Raw genomic sequence first — 24,814 nt, 5'->3', positions numbered from 1 at the left:
TGTGGCGCAAGACCATTCCATGCTTTAAAAGGTCAATAGTAGTATTTTATAATCAATATGAAATTTGATTGGGAGCCAATGCAGTGTGGATAAGACAGAGGTGATGGGGTCATATCTCCTAGTTCTAGTAAGAACTCTTACTGCTGCATTCTGAACTAACTGGAGCCTGTTTATGCACTTATTGGAATATCCAGACAGTAAGGCATTACAATAATCCAACCTAGAGGTAGCGAAAGCATGAACTAGTTTTTATGCATCATGTAGTGATGATATATTTCTGATCTTGGCAATATTTTGGATATGGAAGAAGGTTATGCTCATAATGTTATCAATGTGAGTTTCAAATGAAAGACTGGAGTCAATGATCACACCGAGGTCTTTTACTGCTGCACGTGATGAAACAAAGGCCATCCAGAGTCACTGTGTAATCAGAAAACCTACTTCTAGCTGCATGTGGTTCTAGGACAACTACTTCTGTCTTGTCAGAGTTAATCAGAAGGAAGTTAATAAGCATCCAATGTTTAATGTCCTTTACACATTCCTCAATTCTATTAAGCTGGTGTCTCTCATCTGTTTGCAGAAATATACAACTATGTGTCATCAGCATAACAGTGGAAAGTAATACCATGCTTACAAATAATATCACCCAGAGGTAACATATATAAAGAAAAAAGCAGTGGGCCCAAGATAGAACCTTGTGGAACACCAAACTTTACCTCAGTATGTCTAGAAAAATCACCATTTACATCAACATACTGATAGCGATCGGTTAAATAAAAGCTGAGCCAGGAGACGGCCGTTCCCTTAACTCCTACAACCTTTTCTAGTCTATCCAGAAGAATGGAATAATCAGTGGTGTCAAATGCTGCACTAAGGTCAAACAAAACAAGCAGCGAGACACAGCCCTGATCAGAGGCCAGTAGTAGGTCATTTACTACTTTAACCAGAGCTGTCTCTGTGCTATGATGAGGTCTAAATCCTGACTGATACATTTCATGGATGTTATTCTGATGTAAATATGAGCATAACTGCTGTGTAACAGCTTTTTCTAGGATCTTGGAGATAAGGGGGAGGTATGATATTGGCCTATAATTGGACAGCTGACAGGGGTCGAGGTCAGGTTTTTTAATGAGGGATCTGATAACTGCTCGTTAAGGATTTAGGTACATAGCCTGTGCTAAGGGAAGAATTGATTATTTTTAGAAGAGGTTCAATTGCTTCTGGTATTATCTGTTTGAAGAATCATGTAGGTAAAGGATTTAGTACAAAAGTTGAAGATTTTGATGAGTAAATTAATGCATTTCGTTTGATTTCTCTAAAGGGAGTAAAACATTCTAATTCATTCATTCATTCATTCATTATCTCTAGCCGCTTTATCCTTCTACAGGGTCGCAGGCAAGCTGGAGTCTATCCCAGCTGACTACGGGCAAAAGGCGGGGTACACCCTGGACAAGTCGCCAGGTCATCACAGGGCTGACACATAGACACAGACAACCATTCACACTCACATTCACACCTACGCTCAATTTAGAGTCACCAGTTGTAGTTGTAGAGTAACCTGCATGTCTTTGGACTGTGGGGGAAACCGGAGCACCCGGAGGAAACCCACGCGGACACGGGGAGAACATGCAAACTCCGCACAGAAAGGCCCTCGCCGGCCACGGGGCTCGAACCCGGACCTTCTTGCTGTGAGGCGACAGCGCTAACCACTACACCACCGTGCCGCCCTATATTGTTAATTCAGGGGTTAATTATCAAATTGTCTGGCGTTAAATTAATACAACCCCGATTCCAAAAAAGTTGGGACAAAGTACAAATTGTAAATAAAAACGGAATGCAATGATGTGGAAGTTTCAAAATTCCATATTTTATTCAGAATAGAACATAGATCTCATCTCATCTCATTATCTCTAGCCGCTTTATCCTGTTCTACAGGGTCGCAGGCAAGCTGGAGCCTATCCCAGCTGACTACGGGCGAAAGGCGGGGTACACCCTGGACAAGTCGCCAGGTCATCACAGGGCTGACACATAGACACACAACCATTCACACTCACATTCACACCTACGGTCAATTTAGAGTCACCAGTTAACCTAACCTGCATGTCTTTGGACTGTGGGGGAAACCGGAGCACCCGGAGGAAACCCACGCGGACACGGGGAGAACATGCAAACTCCACACAGAAAGGCCCTCGCCGGCCACGGGGCTCGAACCCGGACCTTCTTGCTGTGAGGCGACAGCGCTAACCACTACACCACCGTGCCGCCCTATATTGTTAATTCAGGGGTTAATTATCAAATTGTCTGGCGTTAAATTAATACAACCCTGATTCCAAAAAAGTTGGGACAAAGTACAAATTGTAAATAAAAACGGAATGCAATGATGTGGAAGTTTCAAAATTCCATATTTTATTCAGAATAGAACATAGATGACATATCAAATGTTTAAACTGAGAAAATGTATCATTTAAAGAGAAAAATTAGGTGATTTTAAATTTCATGACAACAACACATCTCAAAGTTGGGACAAGGCCATGTTTCCCACTGTGAGACATCCCTTTTTCTCTTTACAACAGTCTGTAAACGTCTGGGGACTGAGGAGACAAGTTGCTCAAGTTTAGGGATAGGAATGTTAACCCATTCTTGTCTAATGTAGAATTCTAGTTGCTCAACTGTCTTAGGTCTTTTTTTGTCGTATCTTCCGTTTTATGATGCGCGAAATGTTTTCTATGGGTGAAAGATCTGGACTGCAGGCTGGCCAGTTCAGTACCCGGACCCTTCTTCTACGCAGCCATGATGCTGTAATTGACGCAGTATGTGGTTTGGCATTGTCATGTTGGAAAATGCAAGGTCTTCCCTCCTTTCTGATATTGCTCCACTATTTGTCGGCGCAGAATTAGGGGGATTTGTGATCCTCTTCCCATCTTTACTTCTGAGAGCCGCTGCCACTCCAAGATGCTCTTTTTATACCCAGTCATGTTAATGACCTATTGCCAATTGACCTAATGAGTTGCAATTTGGTCCTCCAGCTGTTCCTTTTTTGTACCTTTAACTTTTCCAGCCTCTTATTGCCCCTGTCCCAACTTTTTTGAGATGTGTTGCTGTCATGAAATTTCAAATGAGCCAATATTTGGCATGAAATTTCAAAATGTCTCACTTTCACCATTTGATATGTTGTCTATGTTCTATTGTGAATACAATATCAGTTTTTGACATTTGTAAATTATTGCATTCCATTTTTATTTACAATTTGTACTTTGTCCCAACTTTTTTGGAATCGGGGTTGTAGTTTGAGTTCTCACTTTGATTATCAACATCATCCACATCAGTCTCTGTCTCATCACAGTGAAGAAACAACAATGAGGTCTGTGTTTCAATACCGTGGGTATTGAAACACAGACCTCATTGTTGTTTCTTCACTCCATTGGTCTCTGCTCACACTAACATCATTGAGAAAATAAATTCTAATTCAATAACTCACTGTAATTTTGGTTACATTTGTTTTTAATGCCCTTTTATTATTTCATTTCAACATTTTAAATATTTGTCTGCTATCACCTTTTCATGCTGGAACAGAATCCAGCACCTGTCAGATTTAAAATTTTAATGAATGATCATTTTTTTAATGTGTCACCTCCCTTACAGGAAATACAACTGGTTTGTGATTGTCTGAATTGTGGAGTAATGTGGATAATCAGTGTTATGTTGCTTAAATGTAATGTACTTTTTGTAAGACCCAGTGTTCTGAGCAAATTATTTGTTGTGTTCTTGAACCCATATTATGAAGCTTAACACACAGCAAAATGTGTATTAGACTCATGTGGTCCTTGGACTGCATCACTGAAATGCAATTAGCCTACGCCAGGGCTTTTCAAAGTGTGGGGCGTGCCTCCCCTAGGGGGCGCCAGAGTTCTTCGGGGGGGGGGGGGGGGCAACATGAGGAAAAATAAACCAGAATAAGTTACTACTGGGGGCGGCACGGTGGTGTAGTGGTTAGCGCTGTCGCCTCACAGCAAGAAGGTCTGGGTTCAAGCCCCGTGGCCGGCGAGGGCCTTTCTGTGTGGAGTTTGCATGTTCTCCCCGTGTCCGCGTGGGTTTCCTCCGGGTGCTCCGGTTTCCCCCACAGTCCAAAGACATGCAGGTTAGGTTAACTGGTGACTCTAAATTGAGCGTAGGTGTGAGTGTGAATGGTTGTCTGTGTGTCAGCCCTGTGATGACCTGGCGACTTGTCCAGGGTGTACCCCGCCTTTCGCCTGTAGTCAGCTGGGATAGGCTCCAGCTTGCCTGCGACCCTGTAGAACAGGATAAAGCGGCTAGAGATAATGACATGAGAATGAGAAGTTACTATTGCGGACATTTAGCGAACTTCAGCTAGCCTTTGCCAGAGACAAAATGGATCGACTTTTAGTACCTAAAGCTACAGTGAGTGAGGAGACAGAGTCTGGGCCAAGCAAAAAAAGAAGGAAGTATGACCACGATTATTTAAAGTTTGGATTTTCATGGACTGGATCTGAAGATGTTCCACTGCCACAGTGTGTTGTCTGCCAAGAGGTGCTAGCTAATGATGCTATGAGATGTTTAAAATGTGTAAAACAAGATGTTTAAAAAAAAAAAGCATGGATGTTTTAAAATGTGTAAAAAAAAAAGAGGTTTTAAAAAGCACAGATGTTTAAAATGTGTAAAAAAAAGAGGTTTTAAAAAGCACAGATGTTTTAAAATGTGTAAAAACAGATGTTTTAATAAAGCACATATGTTTTAAATGTGTAAAAAAAGATTTTTCAAAAAGCACAGATGTTTAAAATGTGTAAAAGAAAAAAAAATGTGTACAACAACCATTTTTTTTAAATAGGAATGGAACATTAAGTATAGCAACAACAAAAATTGTAGGGGGGGGGGGGGGGGGTGCTGACTCTCCCACACTTTGAAAACCCCTGGCCTACGCTATTAGCCCTAGGTCTATGATGGCACTCTCCACTACTGCATTACATGGAACACTGTTGTGTCTATATGTCCTGGGATCTTTTTCCTCCTTGTCTGCTTGCCACATTCCCTCTTTTAAAAGCCTAATGTCTATGCTGAGTTACTACCAAGATGCTAGACTGTTTTAACAGACTGTGTATGTAATGTAACTCAGTAAGTGACAGAAGATGTACTATTGTGTGTGTATTTTGCAGCCACACCCACCCATCACATTGGTCACAGCTGTCTCAGACTGAGGGTATTCGTGTGCTGTTCGACACGTGAGTTCCATTGCTTTAACACACAAACACACATACTGTACACGTATGGTTGTTGGTTAATAAACATGATATGATTAATATGCAGGTTAACTCCAGAATTACTGCTAGATGATATTAAAAAAAAAACTTTCCACACGATGCTTTGAATGCTTGCCATTAAAATGATTGGAGACACTCCTTTACCTTTGCACAAGCACAAAGCTAAGAATCCAAACTAGTTTGAGATATTCTGCAAACGACCACCTGGGGCTCCCCTGATAGAGAGCTGGTGGGATGGGGGCTGCACGCGTGAGCCACCGCCTGTCAGAATCGCAGCCTCTTCCTGGTTACACCGTGGTCCTTTCCCCCCATCCCTTCTCCACGGAGGGTAGGGACAGAGAGGTGCGTGAAAGTGAGGTCATGCCGGCCCTGACCAAGCGGGGTGGACGGTGACTGTTCCCGGTCATCCGGCGGCGCTACCTGGTTGATCCTGCCAGTAACATATGCTTGTCTCAAAGATTAAGCCATGCAGGTCTAAGTGCACCTGGAAGGTACAGTGAAACTGCAAATGGCTCATTAAATCAGTTATGGTTCCTTTGATCGTGCCACACGTTACTCAAATAACTGTGGTAATTCCAGAGCTAATACATAAAAACGAGCGCTGACCCTCATGGGGGGGTGCCGGGGATGTGTGCATTTATCAGACCCAAAACCCATCTGCAGGTGCGGGGGGGGTCCTCGGGGCTCCCCCTACCCCAGCCACTTTGGTGATTCTAGATAATCTCGGGCCGATCGTGCGCCCTCCACAGCAGCGAAGTCTCATTCGAATGTGTGCCCTATCAACTTTTGATGGTACTATAGGCGTCTACCATGGTGACCACGGGTGATGGGGAATCAGGGTTCGATTCCGGAGAGGGAGCCTGAGAAACAGCTACCACATCCAAGGAAGGCAGCAGGCGCGCAAATTACCCATTCCCGACACGGGGAGGTAGTGACAAAAAATAATGATACAGGTCTCTTTTGAGGCCCTGTAATCAGAATGAGCATATCCTAAACCCATGGGCGAGGACCCATTGAAGGGCAAGTCTGGTGCCAGCAGCCGTGGTAATTCCAGCTCCAATAGCATATATTAAAGTTGCTGCAGTTAAAAAGCTCGTATTTGGATCTTGGGAGTGTGCTGGCGGTCCTCTGCGAGGCGAGCCACCGCCTGTCCCAGACCCTGCCTCCCCGGCGCCCCCCGGATGCCCTTGGCTGGGTGTCTGGCACAAAAGCCACTTCCCTCCCCCTCCCCGGGGAGGGGGTGGGGGCCGGAGCCCAGAGCATTTACTTTGAAAAAAATTAGAGTGTTCAAAGCTGCTTGAATACCTGAGCTAGGAATAATGGAATAGGACTCCAGTTCTATTTTGTGGGTTTTTCAGAACCTGGGCCATGATTAAGAGGGAGGGACGGCCGGGGGCATTCTTATTGTGCCGCTAGAGGTGAAATTCTTGGACCAGCACAAGACGGTCGAAAGCGAAAGCATTTGCCAAGAATATTTTCATTAATCAAGAACGAAAGTCGGAGGTTCGAAGACGATCAGATACCATTGTAGTTCCCACCGTAAACCATGCCGACCCGCGATCTGGTGGCGTTATTCCCATGACCTGCCGGGCAGCGTGCAGGAAACCATGAGTCTTTGGGTTCTGGAGGGAGTATGGTTGCAAAGCTGAAACGTAAAAGAATTGACAGAAGGGCACCACCAGGAGTGGAGCCTGCGGCTTAATTTGACTCAACACGGGAAACCTCACCTGGCCCGGACACGGAAAGGATTGACAGATTGATAGCTCTTTCTTGATTCTGTGGGTGGTGGTGCATGGCCATGCTTAGTTGGTGGAGTGATTTGTCTGGTTAATTCCAATAACGAACGAGATTCCGGCATACTAAATAGTTACGCAGCCCCTCGCGGCTGGCATCCCAAACTTCTTAGAGGGACAAGTGGTGTTCAGCCACGCGATATGGAGCAATAACAGGTCTGTGATGTCCTTAGATGTCCGGGGCTGCACGCATGCCACAATGGCCGGACCAGCGTGTGCCTACCCTATGCCGAGAGGTGCGGGTAATCCGTTGAACCCCAATCGTGATTGGGACTAGTGATTGCAATTATTCCTCATGAACGAGGAATTCCCAGTAAGCGCGGGTCATAACACCGCCTGTTGCTACTACTGATCGGATGGTTTAGTGAGGTCCTCGGATCGGCCCCACCGGGGTTCCTTGCGGGCCTTGGCGGAGCGCCGAGAAGTCGATCAAACTTGACTATCTAGAGGAAGTAAAAGTCGTAACAAGATTTCCGTAGGTGAACCTGCAGAAGGATCATTAATGGGTAGCACGGCGGTGCGCGCCTCCTCCTCCTCTGCTCTCGAGGGGACCCGAGGCCTGGGGTGTAACCCTCTGGGGAGAAAGCCGGCGGCCGAGGCGACCCTCGAACAAAATTGGTGTCCTGAGAAAGAAAATGGGGAATGTTGACCTGTAAATAAACTGGCAGACACCGAGAGAGAGAGAAAGAGAGTCTAATGAGGAGAGTCCAGGATCCCTCTACCACCTCATTAGACACTCAGTGCTGCCATTCTCTCCAGGGGAAGCTCAATAATTTTAAAGTCAGTGTTAAAATAGAATCAGGGATCCTGGTGTAGGGAAAAAAAAAACAAAACACCTCACTGCTGCATGTCCCAAGGGCTGGAGCTGGAAATCCTGCATTTATCATATGCTGATTTTCAAAACTGACCTGGACTGGGTGAGGTGACATTTCAGCTGGTGTTCATTCTTCTGCAGTTTCATATGCAGGTGATGATGCAGAGCAAAACCCTCCTGAGTACACAGCCAGACCTAAAATGCACAACATCGGTGAGTGTGAGAGCACACACACACACACGCCTTAATTTCACACAGAGTCTGCATTAAAAGGCTCCTTGCCTCCTGTGCACTGTGACATGATGCTGCAATTCTGGGATGGCATTGAGCAGCTCTGTGTCTGATTGCACATGGTACTGAAGATCAACAAAGACAGGATCCACAATTTCCCTGAGCCTCAAAAGCGCTGTAGAGGTTTTTGTGTTTGTGTGTGCGTGTGTTTTAACTATGCTTGGAACTAAAGTGGAAACTACCTTTACATATCCATGTACGACCCTCAAAGTGGTTGTATAATGCTCTCGAAGCCATGCATATTTTCTATCCTCCTTACTTACGCCCCATCATTTGACCTTGATGTAAACACAAACGACGTCCTCATTTTAAACAACTGATATTTACAGTGTCATAAAAAAGGGCACTAAATCCAGACTGCAGATGAAAATTAGCTTATGTGGGCGAATCTGGCACATTTACATGATAAATCTGAGTGCTCATGTTAATTAATATGCATTGACCCGTCTTAAAAAACATAAACATAAAAAAATCAAGGGCATGAAATCATAATGTGTGTGCAAGATGTAGGCTTTTTATCACTACTTTGATTTGTCAAATTATTAATGCAGATGTTTTTGTTAATTCTTTGTGATCTCCTGTAAAGAAAAAGTGCCCAAAGTTTAAACAATAAGCCGAGCAAGCTTATGCTAACGGCCCACTTTAATTCAGTGTTGTTCATTATTTTATTTATAAAACATTCACTCTTTGAGATAACCACTGTCTTTGATTAAGATGCTGTCTTCTCCCATGCCCTCTATACAAAAAAATTGTGGATTTCAAAGGGGCAATACCATTAATTAATTATTATTATTGTCATATTAATGTTTGTTAATTTTGGCCTCAAACGGCATTCCATATTTTCTAATGTATATTGTGAAGACCCACGTTGCTTTGCAGCAGGAGTCTTGGTGTTGGTGGATAGAGCTTGCTGATGGGGATCACCTGGGCCCGGTTATTCCCTGTCTCTAAATTAGGCCTGCATTCATTCAGTCTTGCCCTGTGTCCAAAATCACTCACTACTCACTATCTAGTGGACTATATAGTGAGGTTGCCATTTTGTAGTGCTGTCCGAATGTATAGTGAGAATTATTACACTCTATATAGTGGACTCATAGTATCCCACAATGCACCGTGAAAAGTAGTGTACCGGTACAACCGATGGTCACTAACCAGGCAATATATCCCATCATGCATTGCGGTCGCGCTGAAAGAAAAAAAAAGTGTGTTGGGGTGAATGGATGGAGGAAGAAACACATTATAAACGGACATTCAAGTACAATTAAAAATACTAAGAGAATAGAAAATAAGCTAAAATAGAATAAGACAGGGGCGGCACGGTGGTGTAGTGGTTAGCGATGTTGCCTCACAGCAAGAAGGTCCGGGTTCGAGCCCAGTGGCCGGCGAGGGCCTTTCTGTGCGGAGTTTGCATGTTCTCCCCGTGTCCGCGTGGGTTTCCTCCGGGTGCTCCGGTTTCCCCCACAGTCCAAAGACATGCAGGTTAGGTTAACTGGTGACTCTAAATTGACCGTAGGTGTGAATGTGAATGGTTGTCTATGTGTCAGCCCTGTGATGACCTGGCGACTTGTCCAGGGTGAACCCCGCCTTTCGCCCGTAGTCAGCTGGGATAGGATCCAGCTTGCCTGCGGCCCTGTAGGACAGGATAAAGCAGCTACAGATAATGAGATGAGATGATGAGAATAAGACAGATAAAATACAAGAATAAAAGTTACAGTGCAGAATGAGGAATTAATCAAAAGCCTCAAATTTGATTTAATAAAAGGCAGCATCAAAGAAGAAAGAAAGGATTCAGCCTTGATTTAAAAGAACTGAAAGATGCAACAAACACAAAGTACTTTGTATGTGGGAAATAATATGGATTTATCACAAAACTACATGCTTGTATTTATTATTTTGAAAACCCACCAGCCGACTGATCTGGCACATTTTAATTGTGAGACAGTAATGATGTAAATAACGGCATGGCGGAGTAGTGTCCGAAAGCGTTTTTACATTTTAACAATGAGCTCACGATATAGTCCTCTATATAGAATTCCCTAGATAGTGAGTAGGGAGTAGTGAGTGAGTGAGTGATTTCGGACACAGCCTTGGTGTCTCTCTTTGCAGCAGCAGCAACCCCTCTGTAATGTGCCAGCCAGCAGGTTTCTTGAGTTTCCTACTTCTTATGGGCAATTCCATGTAAATGTCAACCTCACCATGCAAAAATAAAGCAACATGTAATACATCAAAACCACTCCCAGAGATCTCACCTAGGCCTGTATTTTACAGATGTGAAAAGTTGAACCAATTTGTAACCAACCTAATATGTCACTGTCAGTCTTTCTTTCTTATAATGTAAAACCCAAGCTAAAATCAACTTTGATCATGTACAATTCTATATTATTGCCACAAGCCACAGAAATGTATGCTAAAATCCACAAAACAGCAAAACAATAGCCATCCTAAATATTATTTAAGAACTTTGATAGTTTTAGCTGATATTTAGAGAGTTTTTCAAAGGGTTATGGTGGTTAAATTGCTGATTTTCTAAACATATGCCATGTCTATTTCAGACGCGTCACATCCATAACGGAATTTCGTCGCATCCATAACGCTGACTTTTCCTTCCGAAACTCTGCATGAAATACAAAATATTTTAAACAAAGATTTTTTTAATATTCACCTTGGACCCCTCTATCAAATGGATATCTCCATTTCGACATTAGGTTTACAATTTCACAGAGTTTGATAAAAATGTACAGTCACCCAAGAAAAGTGATACTTTTTCTGTCACATCCATAACGCATCTTTTATTGGCATTTTCTGGCATGCCCTAGATGTACTATGGGAATTGTTCTTGTTCTATCACTTCTCCAGTACGGTACAGCCTTAAAATATGCAACACCTGTTTAAATACTGGGAGACAATAAAACATGCACTGGGTCATTTGTTGCCATTTTGAGTTCAAGTGTCACGTCCATAACACTGGAATTGCTCTTATTTTATTTGCCTGCCAGGTCATCCAACTCCAGTTGGTGACACTATGAGCTTCCTCCATACACCTCTTTCTTGCATTATGGTGTCCTCCTCCTCCTTTGCTATAACCAAGATCCAATTTATAGACAGGGATTAACTGGGCACAGGTGATCCCCATCAACAAGCTCAACCAATCAACACCAAGACTCCTGCTGCAAAGCAACATGGGTCGCCACAATATACAGCCCAAAACTCTCAGCGTAACATTGTTGTTGGACCAAACTATCAGACAGTGGTGCTGGACATAATCCTGCCCAATAACACTGGTCTGAACTCTTCCTGCTTCTCTTGATCACTGCTTCACTTTTGCATTAAGTCCAATTTCAGAATGTACAGGAAGTGAAACAGCATGAAACTGAAATGTGTCTCTGTTTGAGGTAAACTCTAATCTATGTATGCACCTTTCCTCCAACTCTCTGATTATCACTTAAATCTATAGTTAGGTTTAAGGTTTGAAGTCCACTGTGCTCAATTTTTGTATTAAATCCTTACTGTGGGTCTGTACCTCAACTCTGAAGAAATAAATATCATAAGTTCTCAATAGGACTTGCTGATTTTCTGAAGGACACAATTATGCTGAAAGGATCTATGAAAAATAATCTTAATTTACAGGTTTTTTAAAATCGTATGCATCTGATATGTGAATGTAATATGTATCTGTTTGTGTTGTGAGTTGTTCTGTTATCTCTGATTGATTGTTTTCCCTTTTTCACTGGAATAGATGAGTTTAACCATAACGTCCCCAAACTGGAGAAGAGCGTCAGCGGCAGTAGTCCCTCTCGAGATCGACTGTTGATGACTGTTGTGATGTTACTCCTGGGTGGCCTTCTCATCTCTTAGCCACTGTGTCCCTTGTGACACCTCAAACTTACTAGTAGCGCTAATAAGGAAATATAGCAGTAGATCTGTTACACCAAAACAGTGGCCTTTGGGACTCAACTAGATGGATGGTTGGATGGATATCTGAATGTTGATATCTGAACTTGCCTTTCTGATGGCACATCGCCTCGTATCTTCTCCTTCAGATATAAAAGATGAAGACCTTGAATGGAATATTGAAGCATTTCTCATCTAATTATACATCAGGATTGTAGTAGGCTCTGTGCATGTCACACTTCTTATACAATCATGGATATTGATGGACAGTGTGAGCTTATCTCAAGAACATACTGCGACTGTGAAATGTCTGGATGCATCAATTAACAAAGACCAAATAGATCCTCTACAGGATTGCATCTGGCTGATCAAGGCACAAGACTTAGTCACCATTTTTAGTGCTTTCAGCAAAACGTGTTCCAAATACAATGGAACAGGAAGAACACAGCTTGCTAATGCATTTACTAAAATTAAAAGATTTGATTAGCAGCACAACAGTGTGAAGATGGTCATCAGATTCTTAACTAACTTCAGTAATGATGACATTCTTGACCTTTTCAGGCTAAAGGCAAAAGTCAGACATACTGCTCTTGGTCCAGCACCCAGAGCTAATGTTCAGTTCTGTTCCCACATGTGACCAAAATTCTCTACGTCTGCATTCTGTTATACTTCACACAAGATCTTGACAATGAATGGGAAGCAAATGATACTTACTGATAAATAAATCAACACCTTGACAGGCGATTTCCTGTAATGTTTTACCATCCAGGAAATAACCCTGTATAATATACCGAATATACCGTGCCTGAGAAGGTGTGTCACTGTTTAGCATAGCAACCATTTTGTAAAAGGACATGAGTTGAACTGCAGATCACCATTTTATATGAAAGAATTGCAGTTTGGAAACATGCTTTACTGTACAGTTTGCATTTAGTAATAGCTTTGTGTGTTATTGGTGCTTGATTTATTGATCTACAGTATTTATTTATTAGTTGAGTGTAACACGACTGATTTCTCATGGTTGTTATGTGGATGGATATACAGTGGATCAGAAAGCAAGATCCAAAAATTTGTTAGGTTGAAAATTAAAAAAAAAAAAAAAAAAGGCTGTAGTCAACAAGAGAACTGATGGAAATTTTGTGAAAGGTTGTTTATTCAATGTTTCTCCTAAAAGGTACTTTATTATTATTATTATTATTATTATTATTATTTTAGTATGTGTGTGTCTTTTTCCACCAGCAGACATGCACAGGAATGTGCCAGCTACTTAAAATGATCATTAACATCAATGACATTGATTATCTCATGACAATGGCAGCTATCAAGGGGTGGGATATATTACACAGTAAGAGAACAGTTCTTGAAGATTATGTGTTGGAAGCAGGAAAAATGGGCAAGTGTGAGGATCTGAGCGACTTTGACAAGGGCCAAATTATGATAGCTAGATGACTGGGTCTGAGCATCTCCAAAATGGCACATCTTGTGGGGTGTTCGTGGTATGCAGTGGGTAGTACAGAACAAAAGTGGCTCAAGGAAGGAAAACTGGTGAACCAGCAGCAGGGTCATGGGTGTCAAAGGCTCAGTGATTCTCATGGGGCACAAAGGCTAGCCCATATGGTCCAATCCTACTGTAGCACAAAGCCACCATAATTTGGCCCTTGTCAAAGTCATGCAGATCCTTACACTTGCCCATTTTCCCATTTTTTCTGCTTCCAACACATCAACTTCAAAAAGAGTTGAAAGGTACCATTGTATAATCAGTGTTATGTTACCATTACCTGTCAGTGGTTTTAATGTTATGGCTGATTGGTGTTTTATACACACACACACACACACACCCAGTGGTGCTTGAAAGTTTGTGAACCCTTTAGAATTTTCTATATTTCTGCATAAATATGACCTAAAACAACATCAGATTTTCACACAAGTCCTAAAAGTAGATAAAGAGAACCCAGTTAAAGAAATGAGATAAAAATATTATACCTGGTCATTTATTTATTGAGGAAAATTATCCAATATTACATATTTGTGCATGGCAAAAGTATATGAACCTTTGCTTCCAGTATCTGGTGTGACCCCCTTGCGTAGCAATAACTGCAACTAAACATTTGCGGTAACTGTTGATCAGTCCTGCACACCGGCTTGGAGGAATTTTAGCCCGTTCCTCCATACAGAACAGCTTCAACTCTGGGATGTTGGTGGGTTTCTTCACATGAACTGCTCGCTTCAGGCCCCTTCCACAACATTTCAATTGGATTAAGGTCAGGGCTTTGACTTGGCCATTCCAAAACATTCACTTTATTCTTCTTTAACCATTCTTTGGTAGAACGACTTGTGTGCTTAGGGTCGTTGTCTTGCTGCATGACCCACCTTCTCTTGAGATTCAGTTCATGGACAGATGTCCTGACATTTTCCTTTAGAATTCGCTGTTATAATTCAGAATTCATTGTTCCATCAATGATGGAAAGCCATCCTGGCCCAGATGCAGCAAAACAGGCCCAAACCATGATACTACTACCACCATGTTTCACAGATGGGATAAGGTTCTTATGCTGGAATGCAGTGTTTTCCTTTCTCCAAACATAACGCTTCTCCTTTAAACCAAAAAGTTCTATTTTGGTCTCATCTGTCCACAAAACATTTTTCCAATAGCCTTCTGGCTTGTCCACATGATCTTTAGCAAACTGCAGACAAGCAGCAATGTTCTTTTTGGAGAATAGTGGCTTTCTCCTTGCAACCGTGCCATGCACACCATTGTTGTTCAGTGTTCTCTTGATGGTGGACTCATGAACATTAATATTACCCAATGTGAGAGAGGCCTTCAGTTGCTTAGAAGTTACCCTGGAGTCCTTTGTGACCTTGCCGACTATTACACGCCTTGCTTTTGGAGTGATCTTTGTTGGTCGATCACTCCTGGGGAGGGTAACAATGGTCTTGAATTTCCTCCATTTGTACACAATCTGTCTGACTGTGGATTGGTGGAGTCCAAACTCTTTAGAGATGGTTTTGTAACCTTTTCCAGCCTGATGAGCGTCAACAACGCTTTTTCTGAGGTCCTCAGAAATCTCCTTTGTTCGTGCCATGATACACTTCCACAAACATGTTGTGAAGATCAGACTTTGATAGAGCCCTGTTCTTTAAATAAAACAGGGTGCCCACTCACACCTGATTGTCATCCCATTGATTGAAAACACCTGACTCTAATTTCACGTTCAAATTAACTGCTAATCGTAGAAGTTCAAATACTTTCGCCACTCACAGATATGTAACATTTGGATAATTTTCCTCAATAAATAAACTACCAAGTATAATATTTTTGTCTCATTTGTTTAACTGGGTTCTCTTTATCTACTTTTAGGACTTGTGTGAAAATCTGATGATTTTTGGTCATATTTATGCAGAAATATAGAAAATTCTAAAGGGTTCACAAACTTTCAAGCACCACTGTATATGAAAACAGTTATTCAACAAAATCGAGTCATACATGAACTGATAGCCGATGAGGCACGTAGCACTGAGTTGTCTATAATCCATGTACGACGAGATTGAGTGGAATCACTGTTTTATTCTATCCACATTCACTAGATTTTAAGAAACAGAGCATTTTTATTTTTATTTTTTTGCAAGTTTGATAAATTAAAAACTTTCTACAAAATGACCAACAAAATGATTTCTGCTTAGAATGTAAACAAACCAGCGAAATGACAGGAGCAATTTATGACAAATGCTACAATAATAATTCTTGAAAAATAATAAAAAAGATATGTTCTTACCATCAAATACTTTCATTGCATATTTTGTTGCTTTTTTTTTTTTTGGGGGGGGGGGTTGAGTAGAGTTTTTATTTCGCCCTCTGTTGGTTCAATACCATGCGCCGCCATTTTCTTCTTCTTCTTTAGGGTTTTTTGGTGGTTGGCAAGCCAACTTAAAGGTACATTATTGCCACTGACTGGGTTGGAGTGTGGAACAGAAGATATTGGGGGGGGGGGGCTTTTTCTTTTAGCTATTTCTGTTTCTTTTAATTACTTGACAAAGTAATGTATCTGACTTGATGTGCTCCGCCATTTTATTTTTTTCTATTCATGGTGTATGAGCTGATATCCTAGTAGTAGTGTAGCCAATCAGTGCATGTAATTGTTCATATCTAGTGAATGTGGATACACACATGCAGAAAGGGAGAGAGATAGAGAGAGAGATTCTGTTTGTACATTTAGAATACGTCAGTATTGCGGAACAAAATGGGTTTGAAAAGAGACCATTTATTCATATTGCTGCACTACTCTTCTTATATACAAGTTTAAGAGCTTAGCAAGAATGTATTTAAATATGTGTATGTGTGTTACGAGTGTGCATTTTATGGAGAATGTGTGCAAGTATGGATTTTCATATTTGTTTAGGTTTGCATTTGTAACTTTTCAATATGCAAATGTGTGACACTGGGGCAGTTTTGTGGGAGATGATACTGATAGTATTTATTGTTGGAAATGATAGTGCCAGTCATGTTTACTTATGAGTAGGATGACTAAAACATGTCAAGAATTCATGAACGACAATAAAAATAAAACTGACAATAAACCATTGGACCTTAAACCTGACTGCAGTCATTATTTAGAAACCCCAATTGGGATAGAAGCATAAAAGAGCAAACATTTGATAATAATTATCAGTTCAATTTAGATAGCACCTTTCTCACACCCAAGGTTGCTTTACAATTGGGGGGGGGGGGACCCCCTTTAACGTGAATTAAATGGGATGTAAATTTTTCTAACAGTGAAGGAAGTAAAATACAGTGTCTTGCAAAATTATTCATCCCCCTTGGTGTTTGTCCTGTTTTGCTGCATTACAAGCTGGAATTAAAATAGATTTTTGGAGGGTTAGCACCATTTGATTTACACAACATGCCTACAACTTTAAAGGTGGAAATAGTTTATTTATTTATTTATTTATTTATTTATTTATTTAATTGTGACCCAAACAATAGTTAAGATGAAAAAACAGAAATCGGGACTGTCCATAGGTATTCATATGAAACCCCTAAATAAGAGCTGGTCCAACCCATTCACTTCATAAGTCACATAATTAGTTGATTAAGAGCTACCTGTGTGCAATCAAAGTGTCACATGACCTGTCACATGATCTCATCTCATTCTCATCTGATTATCTCAAGCCGCTTTATTCTTCTACAGGGTCGCAGGCAAGCTGGATCCTATCCCAGCTGACTACGGGCGAAAGGCGGGGTACACCCTGGACAAGTCGCCAGGTCATCACAGGGCTGACACATAGACAACCATTCACACTCACACCTACGCTCAATTTAGAGTCACCAGTTAACCTAACCTGCATGTCTTTGGACTGTGGGGGAAACCGGAGCACCCGGAGGAAACCCACGCGGACACGGGGAGAACATGCAAACTCCGCACAGAAAGGCCCTCGCTGGCCACGGGGCTCGAACCCAGGACCTTCTTGCTGTGAGGCGACAGCGCTAACCACTACACCACCGTGCCGCCCCCTGTCACATGATGTCTGTATAAATCAACCTGTTTTCTAGCCGTACGATCTTCTGAAGGAAAGCACAGGTCTTACCACCTGACTTCGTGAACTGCAAAATAGCAGTTTTAACTAGGACTTCTCATCTCATCTCATGATCTCTAGCCGCTTTATCCTTCTACAGGGTCGCAGGCAAGCTGGAGCCTATCCCAGCTGACTACGGGCGAAAGGCGGGGTACACCCTGGACAAGTCGCCAGGTCATCACAGGGCTGACACATAGACACAGACAACCATTCACACTCACATTCACACCTACGGTCAATTTAGAGTCACCAGTTAACCTAACCTGCATGTCTTTGGACTGTGGGGGAAACCGGAGCACCCGGAGGAAACCCACGCGGACACGGGGAGAACATGCAAACTCCACACAGAAAGGCCCTCGCCGGCCACGGGGCTCGAACCCAGGACCTTCTTGCTGTGAGGCGACAGCGCTAACCACTACACCACCGTGCCGCCTAACTAGGTCTTCTATAAGATTTCTTTTTTAAATCACACTTACAGTTGTGATTAAATATGGTGTGTGTGCGTTTGGTCAAGGATAGAATTTACTGTAATTTTTGTGTATTGGGTGCAAGTCATAAAACTAACTGCTTGGCTTGTTTCCTTTGGGAAAATTGAGTTATCCATAAACATACAGTAAAAATATGGGGTGTTGTTTCTGACAGATTGTCAAAAATAGAAATCAGGAACGTGTCACTAGAGGACAAGAAAATCCCAGAAGTGTGTCATCAAGAACATGTTACTTGCTGCCAAATTTATCTTGGACTCATGAACTGACCAGATGCAATTTAGAGTAAACAGGAGCTGATTCACTCCACCATATTACAATAAATAAACACTAAGCTGTTGTGTTTACAGTTTGTGGAAGTGAGAGATGGAAAGTCATAGCTAAATCCTCTCATAAATATTATATTGCTAGTACACTTTAATTAGATCAAAAAATTACATTGACCATCTTGGATATCATGCAAATTTCATTCATTCATCTTCAGTAACTGCTTTATCTTTGGTCAGCAGCATGGTTAAGTCTACCCCAGGAACACTGGTTGCAGGAATACAGGAATAATCCTTGAGATTGCAGATGTGCAATTGCATATGAACAATTTGATTTTATTTCATTTTTAATTTGTTTTAATGTTTAATTCACTGTTGTTTTCTAACATTTTAACAATCCACATAATCAGAATGCAACCTTTTAGAATTCTGGATTAACATTTACAGCACTGTGCAAAAGTCTTATCACTTTTAGTACAATGTTGATTACGTATGCATACCGTATTTTTATGAATTCTGCATTATTGGTCAGTACAAAAATATTTTAGTGACAGAAAAATGTATGCTGGGGCGGCACAGTGGTGTAGTGGTTAGCGCTGTCGCCTCACAGCAAGAAGGTCTGGGTTCAAGCCCCATGGCTGGTGAGGGCCTTTCTGTGTGGAGTTTGCATGTTCTCCCTGTGGGTTTCCTCCGGGTGCTCCGGTTTCCCCCACAGTCCAAAGACATGCAGGTTAGGTTAACTGGTGACTCTAAATTGACCATAGGTGTGAATGTGAGTGTGAATGGTTGTCTGTGTCTATGTGTCAGCCCTGTGATGACCTGGCGACTTGCCCAGGGTGTACCCCGCTGGGATAGGCTCCAGCTCGCCTGCGACCCTGTAGAACAGGATAAAGCGGCTACAGATAATGAGATGAGATGAGATGAAAATGTATGCTCATGAAGAAAGCAGCAGATTATTAAGTAAAAGCAAGCAAGAAAGAAAGCACAACTTTATTCATCACACACTTGTGAAATTCCTCTCTGCATTTAACCCATCTGAAGCAGTGAACACACACACATAAGCAATGAGCGCACACACATACCCAGAGCAGTGGGCAGCCATGCTAACGGCGCCCGGGGAGCAGTCGGGAGTTAGGTGCCTTGCTCAGGGGCACCTCAGCCCAAGGCCGTCCCATATTAACCTAACCACATGTCTTTGAACTGTGGGGGAAACCAGAGCACCCGGAGGAAACCCACACTGACACAGGGAGAACATGCAAACTCCGCACAGAAAGGCCCTCGCAGGCCACTGGACTCGAACCCAGAACCTTCTTGCTGTGAGGCGACCATGCTAACCACTACACCACCGTGCCACCCGAAGTAAGAGACACTTTTAAGACAACAACATACTGAAGGCTGCTGGATTTTACTGCAAATAATATAGAAGCGAGTGTGAGAGTCAAAGTCTCCAGATGAACTGAGACTGGTTCTGTAACATACTTAAAAAAAACTTGCAGCTCATTTCCTTATGAAACTCAACAAACTGTACCTAAGATTTTTTTTTTAAGCAAAGGGCCGTCACACTTAATTATATACCTAATTAAGAAGCCAGAGATGACAATTTCCTGAGATAAGACCTCAAACAGGGCGGCACGGTGGTGTAGTGGTTAGCGCTGTCGCCTCACAGCAAGAAGGTCCGGGTTCGAGCCCCGTGGCCGGCGAGGGCCTTTCTGTGCGGAGTTTGCATGTTCTCCCCGTGTCCGCGTGGGTTTCCTCTGGGTGCTCCGGTTTCCCCCACAGTCCAAAGACATGCAGGTTAGGTTAACTGGTGACTCTAAATTGAGCGTAGGTGTGAATGTGAGTGTGAATGGTTGTCTGTGTCTATGTGTCAGCCCTGTGATGACCTGGCGACTTGTCCAGGGTGTACCCCGCCTTTCGCCCATAGTCAGCTGGGATGGGCTCCAGCTTGCCTGCGACCCTGTAGAACAGGATAAAGCGGCTAGAGATAATGAGATGAGATGAGAAGACCTCAAACAAGACACAACACTGATGCGTGGTGTGACCGTACTGAAGATGGAAGTCTTCAGATGAGTCCACAGTATCTCAGTCAGTATGTCAGGTCTGTTGGGCGAGAGGAGCCCCAGCAGGAGTGTTTCAGGGTCAGATGGAGCAGCAGGTGTGTACACACCCTTTATTGACAGAGAGAACAATTTAAAGGTGTTACAGCAGTACAGTATGTGACAGAAGCAAGGGTTTACTATTTGACCCACAGAGGGCGCCATAATATATTCTTTCAAGCACAAGAACGTTTTGTTTTACAAACTATTTCAGACATACATGTTTATGGCATGTACACATTTATTAGCAACAAACTTATACTCCATATATATATGTACTGATACAATATTATGTATAAAATTATATAGTTCTAATGTCTAGTAGCATGTGACCCACCACAAATTATACAACAGTTAGTTCCAGTCAACTAATTTGATTGGTCGAGCAGCGTTCCAAGAGTGCTGATATGGCACTGGGACATCTCACTGTGTGTATCACTCCACTCATTTGTGTTCACCACTACCTTCTTAGTTCAAAACGGTTCCTCCAGTAGTGTCAGTGATATCATTAGTAGACATGATAATCAATACTTTTAAGGAATATAACTTTTTTAAAAGATAAAATCTTGTCAGATGAAGAAGAAACAGAAGAAGGGATGCTAATTTTACCAGAAGCGCCTTTAACGAGAATATAGAATAAATCAATGTGAGCTATCCAGCTGCCTGATGGGCTATAAAGCGGGTGTGGCTTCTTCAGGATCTCATCTCATCTCATCTCATTATCTCTAGCCGCTTTATCCTTCTACAGGGTCGCAGGCAAGCTGGAGCCTATCCCAGCTGACTACGGGTGAAAGGCGGGGTTCACCCTGGACAAGTCGCCAGGTCATCACAGGGCTGACACATAGACACAGACAACCATTCACACTCACATTCACACCTACGCTCAATTTAGAGTCACCAGTTAACCTAACCTGCATGTCTTAGGACTGTGGGGGAAACCGGAGCACCCGGAGGAAACCCACGCGGACACGGGGAGAACATGCAAACTCCACACAGAAAGGCCCTCGCCGGCCCCGGGGCTCGAACCCGGACCTTCTTGCTGTGAGGCGACAGCGCTAACCACTACACCACCGTGCCGCCCTTCTTCAGGATCTATTTCTATTAATTATTTATTATTAATAAGGTTACATATCTTTGATGGGAGTCCTCTAGGAAAGGAAATCTCAAAAAAAAAAAAAAAAATCTGACAAAAATAAATGAAAAATTAAAGAAGTGACAATTTCTCAGCACTTTCAGAAACAAATGCATTCTGAAAGCAAACAGTTGCTGTTTGGTAAAGGTTTTCTGGCACTAAAACAAGAGAGAAAATGCCACAACAGTGGACTCTTGAGTTTAGTGAAAATGGGACATCAGGGACATCTGAGTGTGTTAAGTGTGAAGCTCCTGTTTCCTCCGGGGCTTTTTCTTTAACTCTAATTTGGGGCCCTGCCAAGGCTCTGTGGATTTCTTGGCCCCACTACTTGACAGGCAAGGAAGAAAAAAAAAAACTCAAGCCTTTACAAGCAAAACATGGGATTAAATATAGCTTGGTGTTGAAAAAGCCAAGTGTACCCTTAATGTACAGTGCTCTTAAATGGGAAAAACAGTGATGCAAATTTATATGAAATTGTTATCCAAAGTGTGATTTTAAAAAGAAAACTATCTTTTTTAAATTGCATAATTTACTCTATTTATACACACTATATGGCCAAAAGTATGTGGACACAATGTCTCTGTTTGCTGTAGCACTATAATTTCCCTTCACTGGAACTAAGAGACCCAAACCTGTTCCGGCATGACAATGCTCCTGTACACAAAGCAAGCTCCATGGTGTGTGAAAGTTGGAGTGAAGAACTTAAGTGTCCTGCACAGAGCCCTGACTGAACTCAACCCCACTGAACAACTTTGGAATAAACTGGAACACCGACTGCACCCCAGACCTCCTCACCCAATATCAGTGCATAAATCCTTGTGGCTAAATAAGGGAAATCCCTAAAGCCATTAATGCCTGTGGTTGCTGAATGGGATGTTGGTCAGGTGCCCACATACTTTTGGCTCTACATTATATACTCTATACAGGGTAAAGACCTTCTTTGCATGGATTCCATGGTGTTAGTCCTTTTGTTCTAATTTTCTATAATAGTTTAATTGTTGGCGGCACGGTGGTGTAGTGGTTAGCGCTGTCGCCTCACAGCAAGAAGGTCCTGGGTTCGAGCCCCGGGGCCGGCGAGGGCCTTTCTGTGTGGAGTTTGCATGTTCTCCCCGTGTCCGCGTGGGTTTCCTCCGGGTGCTCCGGTTTCCCCCACAGTCCAAAGACATGCAGGTTAGGTTAACTGGTGACTCTAAATTGACCGTAGGTGTGAATGTGAGTGTGAATGGTTGTCTGTGTCTATGTGTCAGCCCTGTGATGACCTGGCGACTTGTCCAGGGTGTACCCCGCCTTTCGCCCATAGTCAGCTGGGATAGGCTCCAGCTTGCCTGCGACCCTGTAGAAGGATAAAGCGGCTAGAGATAATGAGATGAGATGAGTTTAATTGTTTTCATTTCCTGTCTTAATGACCCTTAATGTTGTATTTTTTCTGCTTCTCTCTGGCGCTCTATTTTCTTTACTCCCTTCACTACATTTTTGCAGCTAATAGTCTCACACACACACACACATTATATATCTTGCTGTGACATCTGCAATGCATTCAACAGCTGGAGTGAATGCACAAAAACAACCGCACCCAAACATTCACCCACACCCTTATAATCACACACACACACACACACACACATTAAGAATCTGCTCACACTCAGAACTGTGTAATCCTGATACTTAAGGGCAGCAATGGATCAGTAGATTTTCCTATTGTAGAACAGTGAAGCATTAACTGCTTGTAATAAAGCAATCATTAGTTTGTCATCATCGAGAGAGTGCAGGCTGTGCTGCTTAAACATATACAATATTCCATTCAGAGCATGGCTTTATTTATACACATGTATTCTATAAATATAAAAGATGTTATGGACAGTATGTATGTCTGTATGAGTGCATGAGTGAGACATAGTTCATTAATTCACATCAGCCAATAAATGCATAAGCACTAGCCCCAATTTATCATAATAATTATACATCCCTCAATTATGAGTATGTGTCAGCGGGGGCATGGTCAAGCGTCGACTGTGAATGGCGAGGAGGCAGGTTGAACCAGCAGATAACATGTGATGAGGTGCACCTGTGTCTACCTACTGGCTGTCTATTTACTGGTGTCTTTGTGTCTTTCAGACCATCAGGAACGAGAGAGAGCTGTGACACCCTGTTACGTGTAGTATCATTATAAATTATAAATGTTATTCTGTCATTATAAATCACTGAAAAGTGTCAAAATAAAGTGAACACACCTGTTTGGAAGCCTGCTTCCAGTTCTTCTGTTCCCCCAAAGTCAGAGTAGTGTTACACTGGTGCCAAAACTGATGAACAAACGCCGCCATCGGGCATGAACCAGTCAGAGAGTGCCTCCAAATGCTCACCAATGAACTCCAGCACCAACAGCACATCCTTATCACTCTGTCCATAGATCAGAGCTGGTGCTTACAGGCTCTGTTCAAAGCCCAGGTACAGGACCTGCAGGTGGTTTGGAGCTGGATCCAGTCTGCGGGTGCCCCATCGGTCATTCCTGCAGCCAATGTGCCCATCCAGCTGGTTAAGATGGGGTCGCAGGATGACCCCGGCACCTTCCTCAAGCTGTTAGAGTATGTCGCGGAGGCGAGCTTGTGGCCAACCTCACAGTGGGCGGCTCGCCTACTGCCGCTTGTGACAGCTCCCAACCAACCAACATGCTGGAGTAACCCTCACCTGAAGCGAGACATCCTACAGTGGGTCAGCCATGGCCCAGAAGAGCAGCACCAGTGCTCCCGCTCACTGGCATACAGCAAAGTGGGCCAGCTGTTCGCGTTCGCCCAACAGCTCCAGGCTGCCTGCCGACAGTGCCGGCTGGACAGCGAGTGTGACGGTGAATCCATCATCAAGCAAGTGACACTGGAGCAGTTTGTTGCCCAGCTGCAGAGCAAGATGTCACCATGGATGCGGTGTCACCGAATGATGTCGCTGGAGAAGGCGGTCCAGCTGGCTGAGGATCATATGACGCCATTTCTGGAAGCAGGCTCGGTTACAACAACTTCTCTCTTTCAGTTTTGCTTTCTCCTTCTCCCCTTCCCTCTCCTTGCCCCTCCCCTAACCCAGCCCTGTGGAAATAGGGGCCAATTCCCCTGAAACCCGCTCCTTGCACTAGTGTCTGTCCTTGTGTTTCTACTCTCCCATCTTCTTCTGTGTCTGTGCTGCCATTAACCCCCCCTCAGATGAACTCATC

The 24,814-nt window shown here is 42.9% G+C and overlaps 1 protein-coding gene across 1 annotated transcript in view; it reads left to right on the top strand.

The window, feature by feature from the left end:
* Nucleotides 1-12,029, top strand: part of efna3a (ephrin-A3a) — a 291,952-nt gene extending 279,923 nt beyond the window's left edge. The window contains exons 3-5 of the mRNA XM_060904977.1: nt 5,172-5,237; nt 8,025-8,096; nt 11,911-12,029. Of these exons, the coding sequence (XP_060760960.1) occupies nt 5,172-5,237; nt 8,025-8,096; nt 11,911-12,029 (257 nt within the window). The remainder of the gene's footprint in view (nt 1-5,171; nt 5,238-8,024; nt 8,097-11,910) is intronic.
* Nucleotides 12,030-24,814: the final 12,785 nt, after the last annotated feature.

Source organism: Neoarius graeffei, chromosome 22 (genome assembly GCF_027579695.1).
Source record: "Neoarius graeffei isolate fNeoGra1 chromosome 22, fNeoGra1.pri, whole genome shotgun sequence".
NCBI classification, from domain to species: domain Eukaryota; kingdom Metazoa; phylum Chordata; class Actinopteri; order Siluriformes; family Ariidae; genus Neoarius; species Neoarius graeffei.
This window is presented reverse-complemented; position numbering and strand designations above follow the sequence as displayed.